This window comes from Micropterus salmoides, unplaced genomic scaffold (assembly GCF_014851395.1).
Source record: "Micropterus salmoides isolate LMB-PRFRI ecotype aquatic unplaced genomic scaffold, ASM1485139v1 Ms_hic_scaffold_20, whole genome shotgun sequence".
In the NCBI taxonomy this organism is placed as follows: domain Eukaryota; kingdom Metazoa; phylum Chordata; class Actinopteri; order Centrarchiformes; family Centrarchidae; genus Micropterus; species Micropterus salmoides.
In genome coordinates this window covers 3561060-3584015 of record NW_024041151.1, presented here as the reverse complement: position 1 = coordinate 3584015, position 22956 = coordinate 3561060, and the positions used below count along the sequence as shown (strand labels likewise).

Below are 22956 nucleotides of genomic sequence, written 5' to 3'. Positions count from 1 at the left end.
TTTTTGTATTCGCAGGAGTTGCTGAGTAAAACAGGCTTAAATAAATGTTTGATCTACATAACTGAAAATTAGCAACACGACCACCAAACACATTCAATTACAAGTCTATCCTGCCTGTGATGAAAGGGTCTCATTTACTCAAGTTCTGCACTTAAGTACAATTTTGAGGTACTTACTTACTAAAAAAATTGTACTTACTCCACCACATTTATCTGAAATCTTTAGATTACTAGTGAAAGATTCAGATTATTAATAGAAAATACAATCAACAAACAAATGATTATGTATCATTATAGCTTAATATAAAACTTTATTGATCACCTGAGGTAAAATCACAAGATACCAGTATATCAAGTAACTGAAATGTGCTCCACCTTTACCAGCTGCAACATTAATGTATAAAAAGTACTTTTAAATTTTGATTTAAATTAATTAATTAATTATATACATATATATTATACAAAAATTAAATCCAGGAATATGATGTTTCTAATGTTTTTGGTGCACATTCCAATGATTATTTTCATGATTAATTCAGCGATTAATTAAATAGTTTCCAAAAGTCCTTAAATATCTTGTTTTGTCCAACCAACAGTCCAAAACCCAAAGTTATTGAGTCTGCTGCCATAAAACTGAGAAATCAGCATATCCTGGGATGAATATATGTCAGTTGTCAATAAGTAATTCATTATCAAAATAGTTGCAGGGAAGGAGAGTTTAGTTAAATTCTGATGTATTATAGCTATTTCAAGAAGTAGATATTGATATAGAATTGTTTCTTAATTTGACAAGTTGTTTGGAGTATAAGTACATACAAAAATATATAATATAAGAAATATATTACATATTAAAAGCTAGAGAGCATGTTGTATTCTGTTCAATTTGTCATAACCCGGCTCAAAGGCCACGACAAATGCAGAGAGGACACGGAGGATTGCAAAAAGTAAACAGATTTATTATAACAACTTAAACAACTAAACTAATAATTAACAACGTAGAGAGTGTTAGTCAGTGGCATCAGTGGTGTAAATGTGGATGAGTGACTAGTGTGAGTTTGGGCGTTGAGGAGTGGTAGCAAAACATGATGTAACAAAACAAAGATGTGCTTGTGCTGCTGCTGCTGCTGCTGGCAGGAGTGGGACCAGATCAGAGAGAGAGCTCTAGAGCAACAGGGCCAGAGTATTTATCCCCCACAGCGTCTGGCCCAGGTGCTCCCAATCTGGCTTACGGACACTGATACCTTCACACAGTTAAACACAGTTAAACATCCAACTAGGCCGTCACAAATTCTTACTCAAGAAACTTCTGAGAAATCTAAGAACCAAAACATTGCTGCTCTTAAATGTGCAGCAACTGCGAATCCTTAGGCAAATACAATAAAATCTGCTTCTTGGTTGTTGTTTTTTTTATTCCATGTATATGAAATAAATACATACATTTCTGTAAAATAGTAACTAATTCTATTTATACATCCAATCATGGAAACTAGGAAATGCGATTTATTAAACAGCAGAATTAATTACAGGATTGTTTTTCAGGTTGACCAGGTTTTTTAGTATTTTAAGTGACATATGGACACTTAGGTTTCAAAAAGGGAGTGAAGTCTCTCAGATTCAAAAGTTTCATTTGATTTTATGTATTACAGAGAGCCCTGTGGCACTTGACATGACAGTGCAGTTCCAGATGTGACCACAGGGAGGTGCTGTTGGCCTTTGTGAGTTCACCACCAGAGTGGGCCTCCAGTTTCTCCCCCTGGTGAGTAGAGTTTTATCTCCCTGCTGTGATCCAGTAATAAAATTAGGAGGTGGAGATATTTCCCTCCACATTCAGTCACGATGACTCACTGCTTTTCCAAAATACCGCCAGGTCACGCATGAATACCCAACTTAAAGATGAGAGTCAAAGTCTGTTAAGTGCCAGAAGCGTCTGATATAGACCAGTGTTTTTTTTTCAGAGGAGCTTTATGAGAGATGAAAGTTACACTGCAGCTAAACCCAAACACTGGTCCAGACCTTCTGTGGAGGGCTGACGTGAACCACAGAGACGCTGTTTTCATGTGGTTTCTCTCTGCGGTTCTGTTAAACTTCCATAACGTAAATGTGTTGGAGCTGCAGGGAGAAAAATCTGGCTTCTAAAGACACAGAAAATGAAACAATTTAGATTTATACAAAATAGTGATCTTATAGATGATTTGATCGTTGGCAGAGAGCACAGACCTGAGGTCAACGTAGTCTGATCGCACACACATAAGTTTGTTCCTCTATCCCAGTGGGGACATCTCATTTCCATAATGCATTCCCTGTCCCCTTACCCTAACTGTAACCATCACAACTACACACATAACCTTGGCCCTAACCTTAATCTAATTCTAACCTGAACCCTACAACCACGTCTTACCCTCAAACAGCATTTTGGTCCCCACAAAACTGCTGGACCCCACACATATAGTTAAACAAGCAGATATAGCTCAAAATAAACTCTTGGTTTATTTAGCTTTAAAGATCCAGTGGACAGCAGGGTAAAACTGTTTAAAGCAGTAAGTTTGACCTGTGCGATCATCATTATAAAATAAATATGAGTCATTATGTTTGATTTCCACGAAGTGAAACGTCTGAGGGGCTCCTGGAGGGGTCACGGAGAAAACAAAACAAATCTGTGCTTTGTTTATTTAGAAATAATTTATCACCTTCACGCCGACAGTCTTGTCTTGCGTGAACCTTTCACCGTCTCACTATGGATCTGTGTTCATTTCATTTTAAACTCCCTGTATCCAGATTGGTTTCATAAAGTCTTGAGAGAAAAAACGTTGAAAGATTGGTGCCACAGAGGAGGCAGATGTCCTGCCACCAGTCTGGGCGGACGAGGAGCCATGAGATGGACTACGCTGACCTCTCTGGGGCAGAACAAGCTCCTGGAAAGGAAAGCTGCTCTGGATGGTGAGCTGACTCTGGAGTCGTCGACGCTCGCTGTCAGCCAGATGGCATCAGGACGGGCACCAGGGGTTTATGGTCTCCCCTCTGACCATTTCTTAGCAGTTCTGAAATACCATAGACCGGATTAACATGGTGTTTGAGAACATGATCTCTTCCTGTCTCCTGTCAACGAGCAGTGCCGACCAAGAAAGGAGACCTGGCTCAACTCAAGAACTGGAGGTCAGCGGTCCCCATCTGTCCACAGCCTTACAGATCAAGGCTGCTTATAATGTAGATTTTATTAGTGTCTCTTTGGACTAGAAATGGGCTTTTGACAGGGTGGATCACACTTACAGGTTTTCTGTACTTAGGGTTTTTGGTATTGGTGCCAGTTTTCTGGTTTACGTTGGTTTAATGTATAGTGGTGCTTAATGTATGGTGAAGATGGGGGCAGGGTTGAGTTGGTTAATACCTGTACAGCGGGGTATAAGACAGATTTGTCCTGTGTCAAGTCAACCTTATAGCTTAGCTATTGAGCCCTTGCTGTGCAGGTTGAGAGGTCTTGACACCTTTTTACAGCTCTTTACAGGCATGGCAGATTTTTAGCTTTGCACGTGCTACAAATAACATTCTGGGCATGTGGTGGTTTTCGAGGAACCTATGTTTTTTAACAACCTCATAAAGACTCAAACACCGCAGTCTGCCAGCTAATCTCAGAGAGAGTGGCTGCAACAAAGCGGGCCATCTGATGAAAATGACGGCAGCATCTGCGGACGCCCTCAGAGAGAACATCACCTCTACCAGGCTGATCAGCAGAGTGGTGGAGGACGTCTGCCACAGTCCCTGAGAGCAATCGCAGAAAACCGTTCTCTGTGTGACCAGTGGAGTGAAGAGTGTGAGTACAGTTTCCTCTCCTTGTGTATCAGCCCAGCTGTGGAGGAGTGGCAGGGAGGAGGCGGTCAGCTGCACCACCTGGACAAGTTTCAGGCTGCAGGGGAAAAAGCAGTCAACCAAATCTGCATTAAGGTTCTGAACCTTTGCTCTTTGGCAGGAATGAAGGAGACGAGGTGGACTGTTGCCTTTAGTCCAGATGCTTCCCTGAAGGCAGCTGGCAGTCATCAAACAGATCCACATTAATGTAAGCTTCTGATCGGAGAAACATGTTTCAGCTACTGGTTGACAGGTTCTGTTGAATATTAGGAATGCTTTTCTATTTTTCCGCCTTAGGTGATGATGATTTGAAACCTCTCCTCTGTCTTCCTCCTGTTGACAGGAATGCGAATGGACGAGTGTGAGGCTGTGATGCTGATGGATGGTGGCAGGTATGTGGCGTCTCTGTCTCTCCACACTGCTGTGATTGCTCACAGTGACTGGTCCTCTGCCACACTGTCGCTGTGAGTGTAGATAGACAGGCTGCAGGAAGCTGTCTGTGGCTGCTTGCAGCAGGCCGTCGGTGTTAAAGGCTTCAGTATCGCTGCAGGGAGCTCAAACTTTACTTGTCCTTTCTGCATCAATCATACATTTCTCTTCAAACCTCTTGAGTGTCTCGGAATGATTCACAAGTTAAAGGTGGCACATTTTATGATATATTTTATACCGGACTATAATATGGTGACATATCTAATTGTTGACGCGATAGTGCTTTTAAATGTTTATCTTAAAGGTCCAGTGTGTAATATTTACGAGGATCTATTGACAGAGATGCAATATAATATCCGAAACCATGGTTTCAGTGTTGTCCTTACATAATGAACCGCTATGTTTTTATTGCAGAGCCAGACGGCGTTCATTGACGGAGTGCAGTGGCTGATTTAGTTTAGATTTAGTTTAGTTTAGGTAGATGGTGCAGACCCCGTAGTCACTCTATATGCAAGTGACTTGACTTAGTGACTAGAATTTGATTCAGAAGGCCACAGGGAGCCAGTGGAGGTCGCTGAATAATGGAGTGACATGAGTCCTTTTGGGCTGATCAAAAATCAGATGCACTGCTGCGTTCTGAATCATTTGTAGGGGTTTCACCGCACAAGCTGGTGAAATTGTCAAGGCGAGAAATAACCAGAAGCTGGGTGGCGTACTGAGTGAGGTAGGGCCTGGTCTGAAAAGGATAGTTGGTCATCTATAGTCCCTTTTCCACTGCACGGTACCGACTCGACTCGCATTTACTCGCCTTTTGTTGGTTTTCCTTTGTTGAAAAGTTGCACCTGTACCTGCAAACAGGTACTTTTTTCATATCACGTCCGTCGAGGTTCCAAGCGAGCTGAGGACACAGCAGACTGCTGATTGGTCAGAGAGAATCGTCACTATTCACTGCATCATCATCATCGTGCGCCGGACTGATACCAGCAACAGAACGTTTTATATTTTACAATTTTCATCCATAATTTCATGACTAAATCCACTTCTGAGAAGTTTTGAGGTGAGAAATCAGCTGTGTAGATTTTGAATATTGACAGTTTTACGAGAAGCGATGGTGGAACAAAAATGTGCTTTAAAGTTTTCGGAGTTGAGGAACTCCGCAAGTGGCTGCGGGGGAAGCCTGCGCCAACCCGCGGGAGGAGCGTGTGACGCCGGCCAGCCGCCCGCTCACAGAGCCCTCTGCTCCCGCCGTCACACAGACCGCTGCAGCAACAACGGCAGAGGAAAACACAGCTGGAAGCTTTTCATACCGCTTATCTGTCTTTACATTCTGAGGAAGGTTCAAACATTTAGGTTTTAACTAGTGTGTGTGTCGCATTGAACATTACGTCGTGTTGTGTGTGGGGTCGCTATGACGACCAGCTACATTGAGGGGTACTATCTGCAATGGAAAACAGAGGATGCCCAAAGTCGAGTCAAGGCGAGTTGAGCTGGCACTGGTAATGGAAAAACGGCATATTGTGACACCCAAGTTTCTCACCACCCTGGTTGGAGTGATGGTTGAGGAGCTAATTTGTAGTTTGATGTCATGGTAGATCGACTGCATGGCTAGAATGAGAAAGAGTTCAGTCTTAGAGAGGTTTAGTTGAAGGTGGCGACCCTTCATCCGTGCAGATATGTCAGAGACAGTCCGTGATCAGCGGAGATGGTGCGGTCAACTGGCGGGAAGGATAGGTGGAGTAACCCGAGCCCTGGGAAGCAGCTGGGAAGGTTCCTGAAGCCAGAGAAGTGTTTATCACATAAGTGATTGCCGGCATCACGGTAGGAGATATGGCTTGGAGGAGATTGGTAGGAATCGGGTCCAGTGGGCATGTAGTGGGACGGCTACAGGTCAGGAGTTCAGATATCTCCGTGAGAGGAGTAAACGAGGAGAGTGAATGTATGTATGGAAATGTAGTAGGACTGCTACATGCGCCACTGCCATTAATACAAACACAGACCCTTTTAAATCTGATATCTATGTTGTTAGGATTCGTGTGACTAATTTTAAGAAATGTAAAGCAGGCTCTGTGAACCAATCAGGACCCAGACTTCTGACTTGTATTTACCGTAGCCACCTTTAGCGGCCAGAAGTTATGGGGTGAAAACAGGAAATGGAAAAAATAAATGTGCGTAACGTCAATACAACAACAGTCATAAGAGAGTTGTCACTGGATCAACTTGTATAAATAAAGGTTGAATTTATGAATGAATTAAAAGAAGAAAAAAGTGTTTATTCATATAATGTATTGATCATTTAAAACAATAAGTAAGTATGCATAACATTTGATGTTTCAAAACCCCAATACAATTATTTATTGTTATTTGTTACAAAAATGTCTCACTTTGGTCTCATTATGTTGACAAACGGTCTGAAACTCAAGGATCTTCTGTATCCGATGTCAGGAAAATATCCTACACGGTCCAAAACCCAATGATCTTCAGTTTGACCTCATAGAACACTGGTTCTCAAAGAGGGGTCCTTGAGGAGGGTCCAGGGGAATTATTTATTTTCACTATAATTCTATTCATAAGTAACACAGTGACAGAACGTATCACTATTTTGATCAGATAGGTGATCCTGCGACAAAATCTGATCAAATGTCAGTGTCAGTTTAAGGGTCCTTGATGTGAAAAGGTTTAAAAACAACATAGAAGATTCATCATCATAGAAGACTAAATAAACCAGAAAATATTCCTGAGAAGCAGGTTGTATGTACAGAATAAAAACATTTAATGAAAAGAAACTTGGCTTCACAGAGGAAACTTTGTTTAAATAGCGATAATATGTGTATTGGATATGATTTAATGCATTAGACTGTAAATTTAAATTGACTGCACTGATGCCACCCAGTTCATTTTCAGGAGCATCCACTGCGTGTTTGCTTTGTACGCCTGTTTGATAAATGTTTCTGGCTGTGGGTCAGGAACACCGTGTAACGGGTGCAACGCCTGCTTTCTGCCAGGAGTGTATTAAGTATTCTGGTTATTTCTGTGTGTGTCTACCTCTGTGCACGTGCATGTGTGCAGTGCAGAAAAAGTCAACATACATGAATGTATTTTTCTGAGTGCATTCATATTAGAGGGCCAAGGAACCTTTAATTAGACTCAAACCGGGACTATCTCATCCATTTTGTAATTCAGTATCAGTCTTAATTATCTGTGGCATTATCATTCCAATAGAGCTGTGTGTGTGTGCATGTGTGTGTATGCGTGTGTGCGCGCTTCAATAAGCAGTCTAAAGGGTAGATAAACACACGCTTCCTGCACAGGACTAGAATTATTCATGAGCTGTCACAATATATCCCCGACCACACAACACACAAATAATTGAAATAACGATGTTAAAATACTAACGCATGCTGACTCACATTAACACGGGTTAGATGCACTTACACACTCACACAAGGAGGCTCAGGTCTCATTTTGTGGCCACAGTAAAAACAGTATAATTCAATATGATCATGATAAATTACTCACCGATAATGTACATCTGCCTGTCTGTGTTCTATTAATATAATTACCAGCTAGCAAAACATTTAAAACACATTTATTTATATTTGTGTCTATTTTGCTCTTTTTAGTTGGATGATTTTTTTATCATTAAGACAGTTACGGTGAAATGTGCCAAACGTTGGGTGAGGATTCCAGGATTTATGTTACAACTACACCCTCAAATTCTGCGTCAGTCTTACGAATCGACCCAACCAAAGAATCTTCCTTCATTTCAACAGGGTACTGTTGTCACGGATGTGCTGCACTTATTGGAAATGACGATCGTAACATTTGACCGCTTCTTCTTCTTAATCATCATCTTTTTAACGGCAAATTGTAACAGGCGGATCCTTATCGCCATCGTTTGAGCCCGCCAAAATATCTGCCAGCTTGTTTATTAAAGATAAATAAATACAAACGTAATTTCTACTTTTACAATTGCAACTGCTGCCACCACCTTTCTTGGCCACCATTTTCACAAGTTTGAACAAAAGTATTTGGACCCTCCTCTTCTGCTCTGTCACCAAGAACGGGACCGTTGAGGGTGAGACTGTGGTTGCCTGATCCGTTTAGCACATTCATGCAATGCATTGGACACTTTTTGAAAGTACTTTTAAGTGTGAACACGCTGCTTATAATAGCAAGCTGGAAGGGCACAAATTGAAGCACTGCATCTGTGTATGTCGTCACTAGCAAGCTAACAACAGCTAACAACATGTTAAGCTTAGTAGCGTGTTGAAGCATCGGCCCACCAAATGCAAACTAAAACAATCTTCCTCTGCTACCTTACTGAGCTAGCGAGCAACAAAGTATAAACCTCTGTCTATAATGTCATCAGCTGTCAATATCAACTAACAATATGCTAACAAGCAGGCATTAGATTTTGATTTGTTCAGTCCTTCTTTAATCCTTTTTCATGCCTCTTGGCCAGCGAAAACTGTAGCCTGTGACCTTTAACCTTCTGGGATAAAGTAAATAAATCATAATTACAGTACTCCAGCACTGAGTAGCTGTTTGTCTTTCAAACTACTTCAGTAAAACTATGAACAGAAAAAGCTCACTCCTAATGAGCTCCACAGAGCACCTGTTCTTGCTGAGAAATTGCTAATGAACTTGAGTAATTGTAAATGTTGCAGTGAACACAGATTTTGGCTAAAATATTTGTCATTATTAGAAATAATAACACCCTAACAATGAAACCACACATAAATAACCTATCTACAAACATTTCTAAATTTAATTCAACACCACTTTTATGATTGGTCAGTAAATATATTTATGCATTTATTCAGCCTATTGTTAATTCTACAGTATTGAATCATGCAATTCTATAGATTGGTTAGGCACATAGTTGTTTATATTCTTCACATAGGAACTATATTTGATAATTAAATGTGTGTTAAATAGCCTATATCTCTCTCTTATCTCTATGTGTCTGTATATCTCAACCTTAAAAGACAAATCATACCATAATGTAGACATTCATTTACATTGTAACAATATTTCTTAACAAATATGCAGCATATGAAATCATTACACTGCCTCGGCATGCTGTCACATGTCTGACAGGCCACCGTGCACCACGCAGAACACTGGCCGACAAAATGTGACGTTTTCATACTCATCAAGTAGGCTACTTGATTCTTGAGTCTTCTGTACTTTTGCATCTGCTTTCGTTTCAGAGGGGAAGCGTGGGGTTTCTCGAGCTGCCGCCGCTGTTTTTTCAACTCGACTCTTGCCAAGAGACCCGGACTTATCTAACTGTGGTTGGCCCTGAACCTGACGGTATTAATAAAACCAACAATGGCAGCAAGTATTGCCCAAAAGGAGAAGTATTCACAGAATGTGGGCGAGACGGTTTGCATGGGATGCTGCATTAAAGACAACTCGGAAGTATTGATTCAAAACAGGACGCGCTATTTAGTTCTCAAATACGGGACGATTCCCTATTTTAAGGGACGGGTGGCAACCCTAATCATAATGCCCGGAAAAAACCCTTTTTCGGCCGTTATTCAACATCACAACTCAGGAACAGAAGGAGAGATTGTGATTTTTCACAGAGAATAGGTGACACGTTTAACATAGCCTGTATAAAAGAAGTGGACCCATTCGTTTGTGGACTTCCATTTTGAAGCCTCAAGTTTGGTATTTTGTCACCATGTTGTTTTTCTCGAACCAGTGTTGTAAAAAGTGTCTTTAAGACTCCGTGTTGCCTAGATATGAGTCATCAGCGTCATCAGACAGCACCTAGTCTGTCCCGTGTTCGTTGGGTGACAACACCTGCAGTGAATGGATGTCTGTTGCTGAGCTCCAGTTTTTTTGTTAGTCTCTCAACTCACGAGGAACGTTTGGAAGACGTGTAGCCTCTGTTTTACTGATGTATGATAGGACAGTAGCCGTACAACCAGGCTAATAAGGTTGATGTGTTAGTAATAAACGGTGAGCATCGTGGAAATCCCAAAAACCAGTGTGGCTGTGAGTTTGTTTCATGTTTCTTTCTCCCCTTTCCGGACTAACATTAGCTCTACGATGAAAACACTGACCCAAACCGTTACACCAGACGCAACCATACTTGGACGAGATTGTGGCGCTAGCTACCTTGGTTAGCAAGCTGCATCCAAAATTTATGTTAGCTGTGATATTAACCAGGATGCTAATCTGCTCTGGTTAAGTTTACACAGAGCAGTGCATACGAGTGATTGACAGGTCACCATAGTAGAGACTTGTCTCCCCCCCCCCCCCCATTTTTTGGTCTCTTTTCCTCTAAATGGGACCATAGTTTAGACCATAAACTCATCAGGAAAGTGTTTACTCAGCTGAGAACAGTGTTGGGCGTAACACTTTACTAAGTAACGCACTGTTGATAACTTCAGTAATCACATTACAGTTACTAATAACAAAATCATCACGTAACTTGCAAACTGGTTCTTGAACTATCCGCATAACGGGAGGAGAGCTTAGCTCCCCATCATAAGACATCAGCTCCCCTAAAAGCATGATTTGTGATATTTGGGGGTCTCCAGAGGGAACGATGACCGACCGTCGGCAGCGGGCCGGTCGCTCCACGATCTCCTGTCTCTGTACGCTCCACCGCTGCCCCACTCGCTCTCCGGTACGGGTTGTGTCGCTAGTACGACCGACACGCTATGATCATTCCCTCTGGCTGGATGAATATTATGCTACGCGTGATCCATGCACTACTGTAGCTGGGGGCTCTCCGCAGCGCCACGCAACTTTCGAAATTCTTCCCTCTCACGGAGAAATAAAAAATAAATGTTTCCAATGAAATGTCCAAATTGAGTTTTAAGCATTATAGTACTGTACTCTAGCCTTGTTCTTCTCTTGACAAATGTTGGACTGATGTGAGGTGTAACTTTATATTTTACTTTATCATTGTGCATCACAGGTGATGTTACGCAGTAATCCAAAAGTAATGTAACTAGTAGTATAACTAGTTATTTTCAGCAGTGACTAATCTAGTAAAGTAAGGCACTACTTAAAAAAAAAAGTAACTAGTAATGTGTAATTTTGTAACTTTTTAAAATGTAACTACCTCAACACTGGCTGAGAAGTAGCCTCATTTTCTCATTGACTTCTACAACCACACTTCTTTCTGCAGCCAGTGGAGTCGCCCCCTGCTGGCTGCTGGAGAGGAGGCAGGTTTAAGGCTCTTCAGTATTGGCTTCACTTTTCAGACCTGGAGGTTTCCTGCCATATTTTTAGAATGAATTTGTTTGATTCCAGATGTCACGCACGTTGCTGGGGAGAACACTAGGGGAGTAAACTTGCACAGTTCAGGCTTTCCTCCATCTCATCCATTCAGCCTTCAGCACTTGCTGCTTTGTTCTGAATGTTGAGCGTCATCTGAGTCACGTGACGGCAAACAGTGTATTGGAGCACACCAACAACATCACCACATTTTGTGCAGCTTTACTCTATAAGAATTCATCTTTACATAGTAATCATGTACATGTGTATCAGTTTAGCCAACACATTTATGATTCAGTCTACATTCACTGGAATCAAACAAATATAATAACATCAATAGACTGATAACTTCCATTTAGCCAAAAGTACACTTTTTAGCTTTTATTGAATTTTAAATTCTAAATATTCAACACATGCAACAAACGTTTCAAAATAATCTGCCATTACTCCCGCTGTCTAATTACTGTCAGTGCAGTGCTCCGTCTGGCGTCTAATTAGCCAGTGAGCCCATTGATTTGCATGTTTTTCAGTACAAGCAGAGTGAATGTGACTCGGCCACAGCAATGTGGATAGATCTTTGGCTCTCGGTCTTCCTCTGTGTCATGAGTCCCTGGCCCAGTGAGCCACAACATCGAGGATCATGCATCTATTATCGGTCATGTGTTGTCACTGTGTGCAGGATCCACTTGGACCACGTCCCTCTAAGCTGAGTGAGGGGTCGCGTCTGGACATTTTGGTGCCCTAGGCCAGGCTGGTTTATTATTCTACATTTACATTTAAACAACACATTCTGTCATTAGGACCTTTGCATGTAAATTAGTGTACGTGTTAGGATTTATCCCGGTTTTAATCATGTTCAACGTTTGATATGGAACTTAAGAACCTTGGATTATAATGTGTATGAGTGTGAGACATTTACTTCTGGATGTCCTGAACACATTTTATAATCCAATACTTATTTTAATTGTATTCTTTTCCTTTCATTATGCATACAGTGCACACGCCTGCATTAAATATGTGAAGCAATTAAAATATGCTTTACGGCTGAATAGCTCTGCATTAAGAGAAAATAACAAGGTAGTTTCCTATAATATTTTGTATAGTGTGTTATAGTATTTTCTATAATCTTTTGCAGGAGGGTTTGGACATGATTTTGAACAGCAGTTTAGAGATGTGGTTTACCTGCAAAATGTCACTGAAATAGGTACTAAACAACCGCTCTGCTCACTGCAGCTGGAAGATCTAAAATGAACTGAAATTGGTCAGTGTTTTCCTCACGCTGCGCTGCGAGGACGTCGTAACAGCTGTCATTCCAGAAGGAAACATCGAGGTTTAGAGCTTATACCTTGTAATAAAGTCTGTTGATGCTTTGAACATCTTTACTAATGTTGTTATTGTTTTGTATCATTTATTTTATGTTAAACCGACTGATTTAATGACTACTTCACTGGAGTTGCACCTGTGCACATAATAGTATCCCTGTAAGGCGACTGTCTCACTCGACTTGACTAGAATTAGGTGAGAATGAGAAACTGGTTGAATTTGTGTGTTATTGGTGCTTAGAGGTGCAACAATGGCCGTCAAAGCTCAGCTCATGATTGGATGTCAAAAACCTTAATTGCAAGAATTATGTGGTGAGTGCAGTTTTCTTTAGTGGAAAGTATAGTTACAACCTGGACATAAAATTTATGTTTTGACACAGACGTTCTACATAATACATTTCCACACCATTCAGAGTGTCTGCATGTGTTGTCCTTTGACTGTTGAGAAATTCTGACAGGTTTGGACAAGTATGCAGTAGAGAAATATGTTATACAGCCTATTTATACCAGAAACCCTAACCCTGCTTTGAGGTACAACAATGGCCATCAAAGCTCAGCCCATGATTGGATGTCAGAAACCTTAATTGCAAGAATTATGTGGTGAGTGCACAGTTTTCTTCAGTCAAGTGAAAAGGTTTTATTTATAGAGCACATTTAAAAACAACCACAGTTGACCAAAGTGCTGAACAAAGTTGCACGGTAGAAGAAATAAAGAAATAAAAATTTAAACCAGATCTATTGGTGTTTATTATGTATGCATTCGTTGTGATTTGGCTGCTACCTTGGCCAGGTCTCTCTTGTAAAAGAGATTCTGAATCTCAATGGGACTTCCTGGTTAAATAAAGGTTAAATAAAATTAAAACAGGCCAAACAATTGATGACATACAGCAATAAAGATAGAAACAGTTAAGCGCAGGTGCCCCTAAACAGACTCAAGCGCCAAAGAATAAAAATGTTTTCAGACGAGACTTAAAAGTGTCGATGGTGGGGGATGATCTGATAATCAGGGGTAGTTTATTCCACAGTCTCGGGCCACAGCTGAAAAGGCACGGTCACCCTTTGTTTTCATACGAGACTGTGGGACGGCTAAAAGGTTGGATGATCTGAGGGGTCTGGAAGAGCGATAAAACATTAGGAGGTCTGAAATATAAGATGGAGCCAGTCCATGTAAAGCTTAAAAACAATTAACAGCACCTTAAAATCGACTCTATATTTGACTGGTAACCAGTGAAGAGCAGCCAATAGTGGGGAGATATGGTCCCTCTTCCTTGTACCAGTCCACAATCTAGCAGCTGCATTATTAACAAGCGTGATAATGACGAGTGACAGATGCCGGAGTACAGGGAATTGCAGTAATCAATTTGAGCCCAGATTTTTCGATAATAAATAATATTGCTTCTGTCTTATTTTCATTTAGTTGGATAAAGTTTATTGCCATCCAACACTTAATATCATTTAGACATTTACAAATGGACTGTAAGGACACCTGTTTTCAGAGGTAAGTACAGCTGTGAATCATCAACGCCGTGTAAAGAACAATTACAACCTGGACATAAAATTAATGTTTTGACAGACGCTCTACATCCTACATTTTCCACACCACTCAGTCTGCATGTGTGCAGTAGAGAAGTGTGTTATTATGACCCGGTTTCACCAGAAAGTAGCACAGCAAAATGGATCCTGTGAAATCTTTGGTTCTGGAAGCTTTAAGGAACTGTCACAAATAAAGTAAATATAATATATAAATAAGTATACAAGGAACAGCCATTGCTAGGTGGAGTGATGAACTGATTTCACTTTTAACCACGCTTTAAAACGCCATGGTTCCGCTACACCGAGTGTTTCTGTTGCACAGAATGAAACTAAAGTTACAGGAGCGGTGCACCAGCTTAAAGTGCCGTGCTTATCAGAGACATGGACGCTACTACTGTTCACTGGCTAAACTATGGCAGCGGGACCAAACAGTGAAGCTTTATTTTCACCAATAAAGAAATGGCTGAAGTCGGCAAATGTGGGAGCTTTTCGTTGCCTCCTCCTGTCTGAGTTGAGAAAATGTTTCCAGGTGTAAAACACTAACATAGTATCAGGAGCTTATATACTTTCAGGACTATACAAATTAACTGCATTTTAGTTATTAATAACACTGCAGGAGAGATGTTCTCATTTTCATTATTTTTACTAAAACTTAATAATAGACATGGTTTCCTAAGGTCACAATGAATTTTTCACATTATGGAGAGTTGATGACAATAACAGTTCAGTTTATTCCACTCCTTAATAACAATTTCCCCTGTGGGATAAATAAAGTTAATATTCGTCTTATATTAATAATAATAGGCTACTTAAATATTATAGAAATATAATTGTTTAATGTCAATAAATCTTAAAAATCAACAGTGTTTTGAAATTACTAACTGTAATTATTCCTCGGACAATAATCATACCAACAAAATCTATAATCGTTATGTGTGACAGATTGGTTGTGTGGAAGTGTAGAGCTATCCTTTTTATTTTTGTGATCCCCCCTCCATATTTTATGATACAGATATTGTCCCACTTGTTTCACACCTGAAACTACGAGCAAAAAGAGGCTAAAAAAGCTACGTAGAGCTGCTGAACAACACATTTTATACACTTTTGATTAGTGGCGCTGAAAGAAAGAGGAATGTAGAGAATGTCCACTTCTCAATTTGTGTCAAAGATAACAGCCAGACACCGGCTTTTTATTTGACTGTAAGCGTTCTGAAGAAGCCCAGTTGTACCACTTTGTAGTTTAACACTCATTCAAACTGTGGTAAGACAGATCCCCAGCGGACTGGTGCCTTTCCAGCATGTAGTGCAGCGGGAACACAGAGTCGACATGGAGCTGCAGAGGTCACGGACGACTGGACACAAGAGTGACATAACATGAAACTGCGGGATAATCAACAAGTGCTTTTGTTTATCGCGCTGTGTGCTTGCATACATTTCTCACATGTGTGCGTCCGCCTGCTTGTATATGCATTACGAGCAGAGTTGAAGTTGCTGCTGAGGGAGGGGGCTCAGCACTATCCTCCATCCATCTCCAATCCCCCCTCTGGCTCTGTCTTTCTATGAGCTTCAAGCAGAAAAGCATTGTTTGTTTTGACAGGCCCTGAAATCCATTTCCAGTATCTGTCACATGCTGGATGAATCCATTTGAACTCTCTATCTACTGTGTTTCTGCCTCGTGGATTTGTCGGGAGGATCTGTATGTGACAAGAAGCCTGAACGCCACACGTGTACCAGACACATTTTCAGACGGACCGGCGGCGCTCTTGTTGTGTCCTTGCATCAGGAAGTAAACCGAGCAGAAAGGTGTCCACGGAGCGGCCGAGGACACGCCCGGCCGCGTGCTCGTGCATGTTGGAGGGTATTATCCATCTTTATTCTGTCATTATTCAAGATCCTGTCCGGAGGGACGGAGCAGCAAATGAGGTTTGTTAGCAGAACAAACTAACAGCAGATTGGAGACGAGTGGTGTGGAGAGAGAGGGCGGCCGAGCGAGCAAGAGGGAAGCATAATGTCAGCTGTGCCCTGGATAATACTGGACTACTTGTCTACTTTTGTCTCCTCCCCTCTTCTTGTCTCCTCTTTTCTAGTTTCCTTTCTCCTCTGCTCCTCCCTCCCTTCTGTTTTCTCTCTTGCTCCCTTTCCTCTGCTTATTTTTCTTTCCTTGTTTCCTCTTCTTTTCCCGTCTTTCTCATTTCTTCTCCTTGAGTGCTCTCCATGTTTCCTTTTCTTCACTTGTTCTTTCCTTATTTTGTCCCTGTGTTTCCTCTCGCCTGCTTGTCTCTCTCCTCTCCTTTCTTCTCCTTTGTTTTCTCTCCTTCACTTGTTTTCTTTCCTCTTCATGGTTCCTCTTGTTTCCTTTTCTTGTTTTCCTCTTCTCACCTTGTTTCCTCTCCTTCACTTGTTTTCTTTCCTCTTCATGGTTCCTCTTGTTTCCTTTTCTTGTTTTCCTCTTCTCACCTTGTTTCCTCTCCTTCACTTGTTTTCTTTCCTCTTCATGGTTCCTCTTGTTTCCTTTTCTTGTTTTCCTCTTCTCACCTTGTTTCCTCTCCTTCATTTTTTCCTCTCCTTCACTTGTTTTCTTTCCTCTTCATGGTTCCTCGGGTTTCCTTTTCTTGTTTTCCTCATCTCACCTTGTTTCCTCTCCTTCACTTGTTTTCTTTCCTCTTCATGGTTCCTCAGGTTTCCTTTTCTTGTTTTCCTCTTCTCATCTTGTTTCCTCTCCTTCATTTTTTCCCCTCTGCTTCACTTGTTTTCTTTCCTTTTCAAGGTTCCTCTTGTTTCCTTTTCTTGTTTTCCTCTTCTCACCTTGTTTCCTCTCCTTCATTTTTTCCCTTCTGCTTCACTTGTTTTCTTTCCTCTTGTTTCCTTTTTCTTATTTTCCTCTCCTCACCTTGTTTCCTTTTCTTGTTTCCTCTCCTTCACTTGTTTTCTTTCCTCTTCATGGTTCCTCAGGTTTCCTTTTCTTGTTTTCCTCTTCTCACCTTGTTTCCTCTCCTTCATTTTTTCCTCTCCTTCACTTGTTTTCTTTCCTTTTCTTGTTTTCCTCTTCTCACCTTGTTTCCTCTCCTTCATTTTTCCTCTCCTTCACTTGTTTTCTTTCCTTTTCAAGGTTCCTCTTGTTTCCTTTTCTTGTTTTCCTCTTCTCACCTTGTTTCCTCTCCTTAATTTTTCCCCCCTCTCCTTCACTTGTTTTCTTTTCTTATTTTCCTGTCCTCACCTTGTTTCCTCTCCTTCACTTGTTTTCTTTCCTCTTCATGGTTCCTCAGGTTTCCTTTTCTGGTTTTCCTCTTCTCACCTTGTTTCTTCTCCTTCATCCTTTTCCTCTCCTTCCCTTGTTTTCTTCTCCTCACCTTGTCTCATCTCCTCTTTATTCCAAGAATCACCTTCCTGCAGAGTTTGTTCTCAGATTTTAGGAATCCTCCCCACAGAAATGCTGAAGACAGTCCCTCATACTTTGGCTCAGTTTAAGGCTGGAGGAGCCAAAGCGTTACCGCCCTGCTCCCCCTGCTCACACACACATGCATGGACACACACTGTTTGAAAATCATATTCCTTCATGGCGACCGACTGTGTGAGAATGTGGCAGTCAGGGATGAACAAATGTCTTAACTTGTGGCAGAGACTGATGGAAGCAGAATGCAGGAGCCACACAGGCGCTACAAGCTTTGAAGAGATGCTCGACAAGCAGCACACGCCAACAGGCTCTTCATCTTCACTCGTACACGGCGAGTTCAGGGAACAACAGATTCACAAGGTGGTTTGGGGAAAGTTAAACCAGATGAGCTGACACATTCACACGTTACTCCACTTGCAAATATAACTTTGCTATTGACTTACACTAAGCAAATCCAGTCTAGTCCTTTTGGTTTGTGTTGGTCTGAGGACCCTTGATGTTTAGTCGGGCTGGTGGCATGGCGCTAGGGATGACCACGTCAGTCGGTCACTTTGGTCCAGACTGAAATATCTAATAACTAAATGGATGGATAAAGCTTACATTTGAACAGACATTCATGGTCCACAGAGGATCAATCCTAGTAGTCGTGTTTTTGGTGTTTTTTGGCCTTTTTCGAAAAAGAGTTAATGCACTAAATGGTATTTGGAAACATGTTTGCAGAATAAGTTCTGACATAGCAAACATTTACCTCACATGCCTGATCAGCTGTTTCCAGGGTTTGGGTTTTCCCAGATATTCTCATAATGCACAGAAACATGTCTGGTAGCAACTTGCCCAGCTCAAACACATTTATGAAGACGAAACGTTGCTTAGCATAGCAGACTTTCTTCACTCCAAACCGGTTGATAGACACGCATCTAATTCACCTTTTCTTGAGACTTTTTTTTAGACAAAAGTTCGGTTTACATTCGCTTGACTATTAGATGGAAACATGGCTACTGATTCTGGTGATCCTCTACTGCTCTTACTGCTAATTAGCAAATGTCAGCACGCTAACACTAACATGGTGAACACAGTTAACACTATACTTGGTAGAATTATACCTTGTTATTTAGCATGATATATGTCCAAGGACCTGAATACAGTCATTTCTGGAGTGTTTCTTAGCATTGCAACACCAATACTTTATTTTTGATATTATCTGATGAGCAATAATACTTAAGCATAAGCATATTTCTATGATTAAAAGGGTCAGGTTACCTCAAATACACACTGTAAACAGTTTTCATATTTCTGCAGTTGAAAGTAATTCCACTTCAGACTTCAGCTGTGTGGACTATTTAAAACAACAAGGACACTGATCCCATTCACCTCCACTGTATGTGGCAGACATCTAAACATGTGCACGACAACATTTAAAAAAGTAATTTGGGTGAACTGATCCTTTAAAATAACAATAGTAAAGGACCGTACGACCTCGGCAGAACTACCATTGGTAAGATCTCTGAGTGCTTTCTAGTTTTACAGACAGCCTCACTGTTAAACTCTTTCCTGACCAGATGGGTCTGGACCAAAATGGACATCTTGGGATCCATTTGGCAACATTTCCTACCTTTGAAATGCTTTATAGACACTATCTTTGTTGTGGAGCACAGTATAAGTGTCTCAAGGTCTCAGTGCAATAAATGTGTTTGTATTGCTTTTATTAGGCCAACAGAAAGCAACAGCAACTCCACTGACAGGATTTGTTTGCTGCCACTTGTTCACAAACAGAAGATGGGTGAATGAAAATTAACAGCATTTGGGTCTAAACTGATCAGTTGTGTTTGAGTGAGTGTTTGCAGCTCTCAATTCTGTCTCTAATGCTGCATAATGATGACTCTTTACCAACCAGCTGAGCCTCATACGGAACTACTTCCTTTCACACCTTTAAATGGAATTTAGGATACACTAATGTAACCCCAATCCTAAATCTAATCAGTACTTTTGTTTCAACCCGTGTGCCAAACCTGCACCAGACCCTGTTTAATTAGTGCATTTATTGATCAGGATTATCCTCATCTCTCTACACTCAAGCTCTCCAAACAAAATATATTGCTTGTAATTTCCCTCCAGAACCAAACATTATTCGTCCGTGCCTTCCAAAACTCTTACACATTAGTGTTACAGTAATTACACTGGTCTGGTTTAAGAACAGAAACAACTTGGTTATGGTTAGGGGACCTTTGATGATGTGGTTAAAGGAATGTGTCGCCATTTTTGGAAATAATTTATTACATTTCTGGTTGATAGTTAAATTAGTATAGACTCAGGAGACTCAGAAAGTCGGTGGTTTGATCCCCGGCTCCTCCAGTCTGCATGCTCCCAATGGCTGTGCCATTGCTGTGTGCATCATTAGTTTCTGATCAGTGTATTAATGAGTGAATGTGACATGTAGCGTGAAGTGCTTTGAGTAGTTGGAAAACTATGAAAGAGCTATACAAGTGCAATCCGATCACCATATATGTACGGTAAAAATGAAGCTACATTAGCTTATTTATCCTTACGGCCTGTTTCTTGTTTTGTTTCCTTTTGTCTTGCAGCCATTGTGAGGTTGCCAGGAAAACAGTTAGTCACTGCCTAAAACATGTTTTTTCACTTTGTTTTTTGTACAGATGAAACAAACAAGATATAACTGGTTAATCCATTAGCTTTGGAGGAGCTGATTTGGTTAGCTTTGGACAGAGCCAAGCTAGCTGTTTCCCCCTGTTTATGCTAAGCTAAGCTGACTGGCTGCAGGCTTTAGCTTCATATTTACATACAGACTGAGCCTGCCTGATATGTAACTTTAAGACCGATACCTATTTTGATATTTCAACACATATCATGAACAAAGATTATCCCTAACATCTGTTCTGCGTAATTATGAGAGCTCACCAAGATAACATTATGCATAATGCAGTTTAAAAATATATATTTTTTAATTGAAATAAACAGGACTTTGAACAGAAGGACAGCTGATCATGTCACATTTAAACATGTGCTGCAAACAGAGGAGTTGCAGGTGGACAAACTATTATAATTGAAGGGTCCGTCTTTCGTCTCTCTGCTTCTTTCTTAATTGTCATTTATCGAGTGTTATAAACAAGTTATCAGCTCATATCGGCCTTGTACCTTGTATCTGTTTGAACATCTAACTCTTAGCAATATAGCGAATAAGCGTATCTCCCAAATGGTTCCTTTTCTTTAAAGAGGTGGTATTATGCTTTTTGGCTTTTTCCCTCTCCTTTATTGAGTTATATCCCTTTTTGTGCATGTAACAGGTTTGCAAAGTGAAAAAGCCCAAAGTCCAGCCCAAAGGGAGTTCCCATCTCCCACAGAAAACTCTGCTCTGAACTGCCTGAAAACAGCTCGTTTGTAGTTCAGCTGCTTCCCTTTCATACCTGTGATGTCACAGGGATGAAAGGGAAATACGCCTCATATAACACTCGCCAAGCGGCTACTCCGACACGCCCTCAGAAACAGCGAGCTGCAGCACACAGCTCTCCTCTCCCTTCCAAACACTAGCTACCCTCCAGGCAGTCAGTGGACAGAAAGTTGTTCCTGTGATGTAGAGACAGAGCTCAGTTAAAACTTTATGGATACAGATTAATAACTCACCGCTCTGAAACTCTCGCTCCAGTCCATGTTGCCAAGCTGGTCGGCAACATGTACAGCTGAACCCGAGCTGTTTACCGGCTTCTCATTGGCCCGCCCTTCTCTGCTTCTGATTGGCTAGTAGTCCTTAACTAGGAACTGCACATGTGCAACTCCCAACAAAGATCATTTAGAGACAAGATGTATCACTCCATAGCTAAAACGAAGCCACACGGTGAAAAGAGGAGCTGCAGCAATGTGCAGTATGACAAAAAATATGATGTTTTTTGAAAATGAAACCATGTAAACCTGTTCTGGTACAACCCCTAAATAAGATTTTGAACCTGAAAATGAGCAGAATACCACCTCTTTAAAAGACACCACAATTGACTGTTGGTAGGAAACAGGAAGTGATTAGTGGTCTCCCATCACGCCGCTTCCACGTTCGGTCCAGACAGACCAATCCAGTAACGAGGTGGTTGGAGTGGATGGCGGGCCTGGCTCCTCCTGTCCCCAAGTCCAAGTTTCCACAGGGTTTTCTATATGTAGCGCTCCTACCGTCTAGCAAGTATGTTTGGGCAGGGCCCTGAGTTCTTTTAGATTATTATTTCTTAATATCAACACTGAAACCCAGCGTCAACTATCTTAGCTTCCGTTGTAGTCAACATGTGAAACTCAAATATGATAACTGGCTTTCAAATAAAATACTCCACTCTGGTATAAGATTAAAGAAGGTCTCTTATTATTTAGAAAAATATTAAATAAAATAAATGCTAAATCAACAATTGGGGCAATATACAATAAATCAAATATCCCTCCTTTCACACAAGATCTGCGGTAATTTAGTAGTTCTGTTGCAAGATAATACCACAGTTCACCACAAATGCACTTTAACTGCAACAAATATCAGTGGGCCCACACTATAACACTCACATACAGCTGGCAAAACCACTTCAAACAATGTTGCAGGCCTGATGCGTGGCTCGTGTACGTTGAGACCCAAAACCAAACGGTAGTTTCACTCAGTTTATGAGCAGGAAAATAACGAGTACCTGGTAACTGGTGAACTTTTTGTGATGGGTCTACGTCAGTCACTGTCTACTGGAGCAAAGTGTCGATGCCCATGAGCGGGGAACTCTGAGCAGCCTGGTAGCTCAGAGCGCTATCTGGTTTTCCTCAGCGTTTCCTCGTTGAAAACATTGTATAAGTCCACTTGATTAGCTTTGTTAGCACTCTGAAGATATACTGTCCATTCACTTTTCCAATGAATGTACTATGTAGCTTACTGTGCTACTTTATTTAGCTAGCATTACGTACCCAACGTCAATCAAGACTCCTCGGTGGATTCTTCGACTTCCCACGAACTAGCAGACATAATCCCAGCACAGAATGTCGAGTAGACAGAAATTAGTCCACAGCTTGATATGAACGTTAGTTAAAGACTTCTCACTTTACATCGTGTGCAAAGCTAACACAGTTCTCCGAACTCTTTTTTCCCGCGTCTCTGTCCATCACTCCGCTCACACACTCAACCCCGCCCCTCCCGCACCTGCTCACTGGCATCAACCAATGAAAACCGACT

General features: G+C 41.2%; 1 protein-coding gene across 1 annotated transcript; it reads right to left on the bottom strand.

The window, feature by feature from the left end:
• Positions 1–16553: 16553 nt before the first annotated feature.
• Positions 16554–17679, bottom strand: LOC119914968 (UPF0329 protein ECU05_1680/ECU11_0050-like). The gene is given in 4 exon segments (XM_038734513.1): positions 16554–16655; positions 17154–17191; positions 17194–17220; positions 17583–17679. Coding segments are annotated over 4 exon segments (264 nt in total).
• Between the last annotated feature and the right edge of the window lie 5277 nt (positions 17680–22956).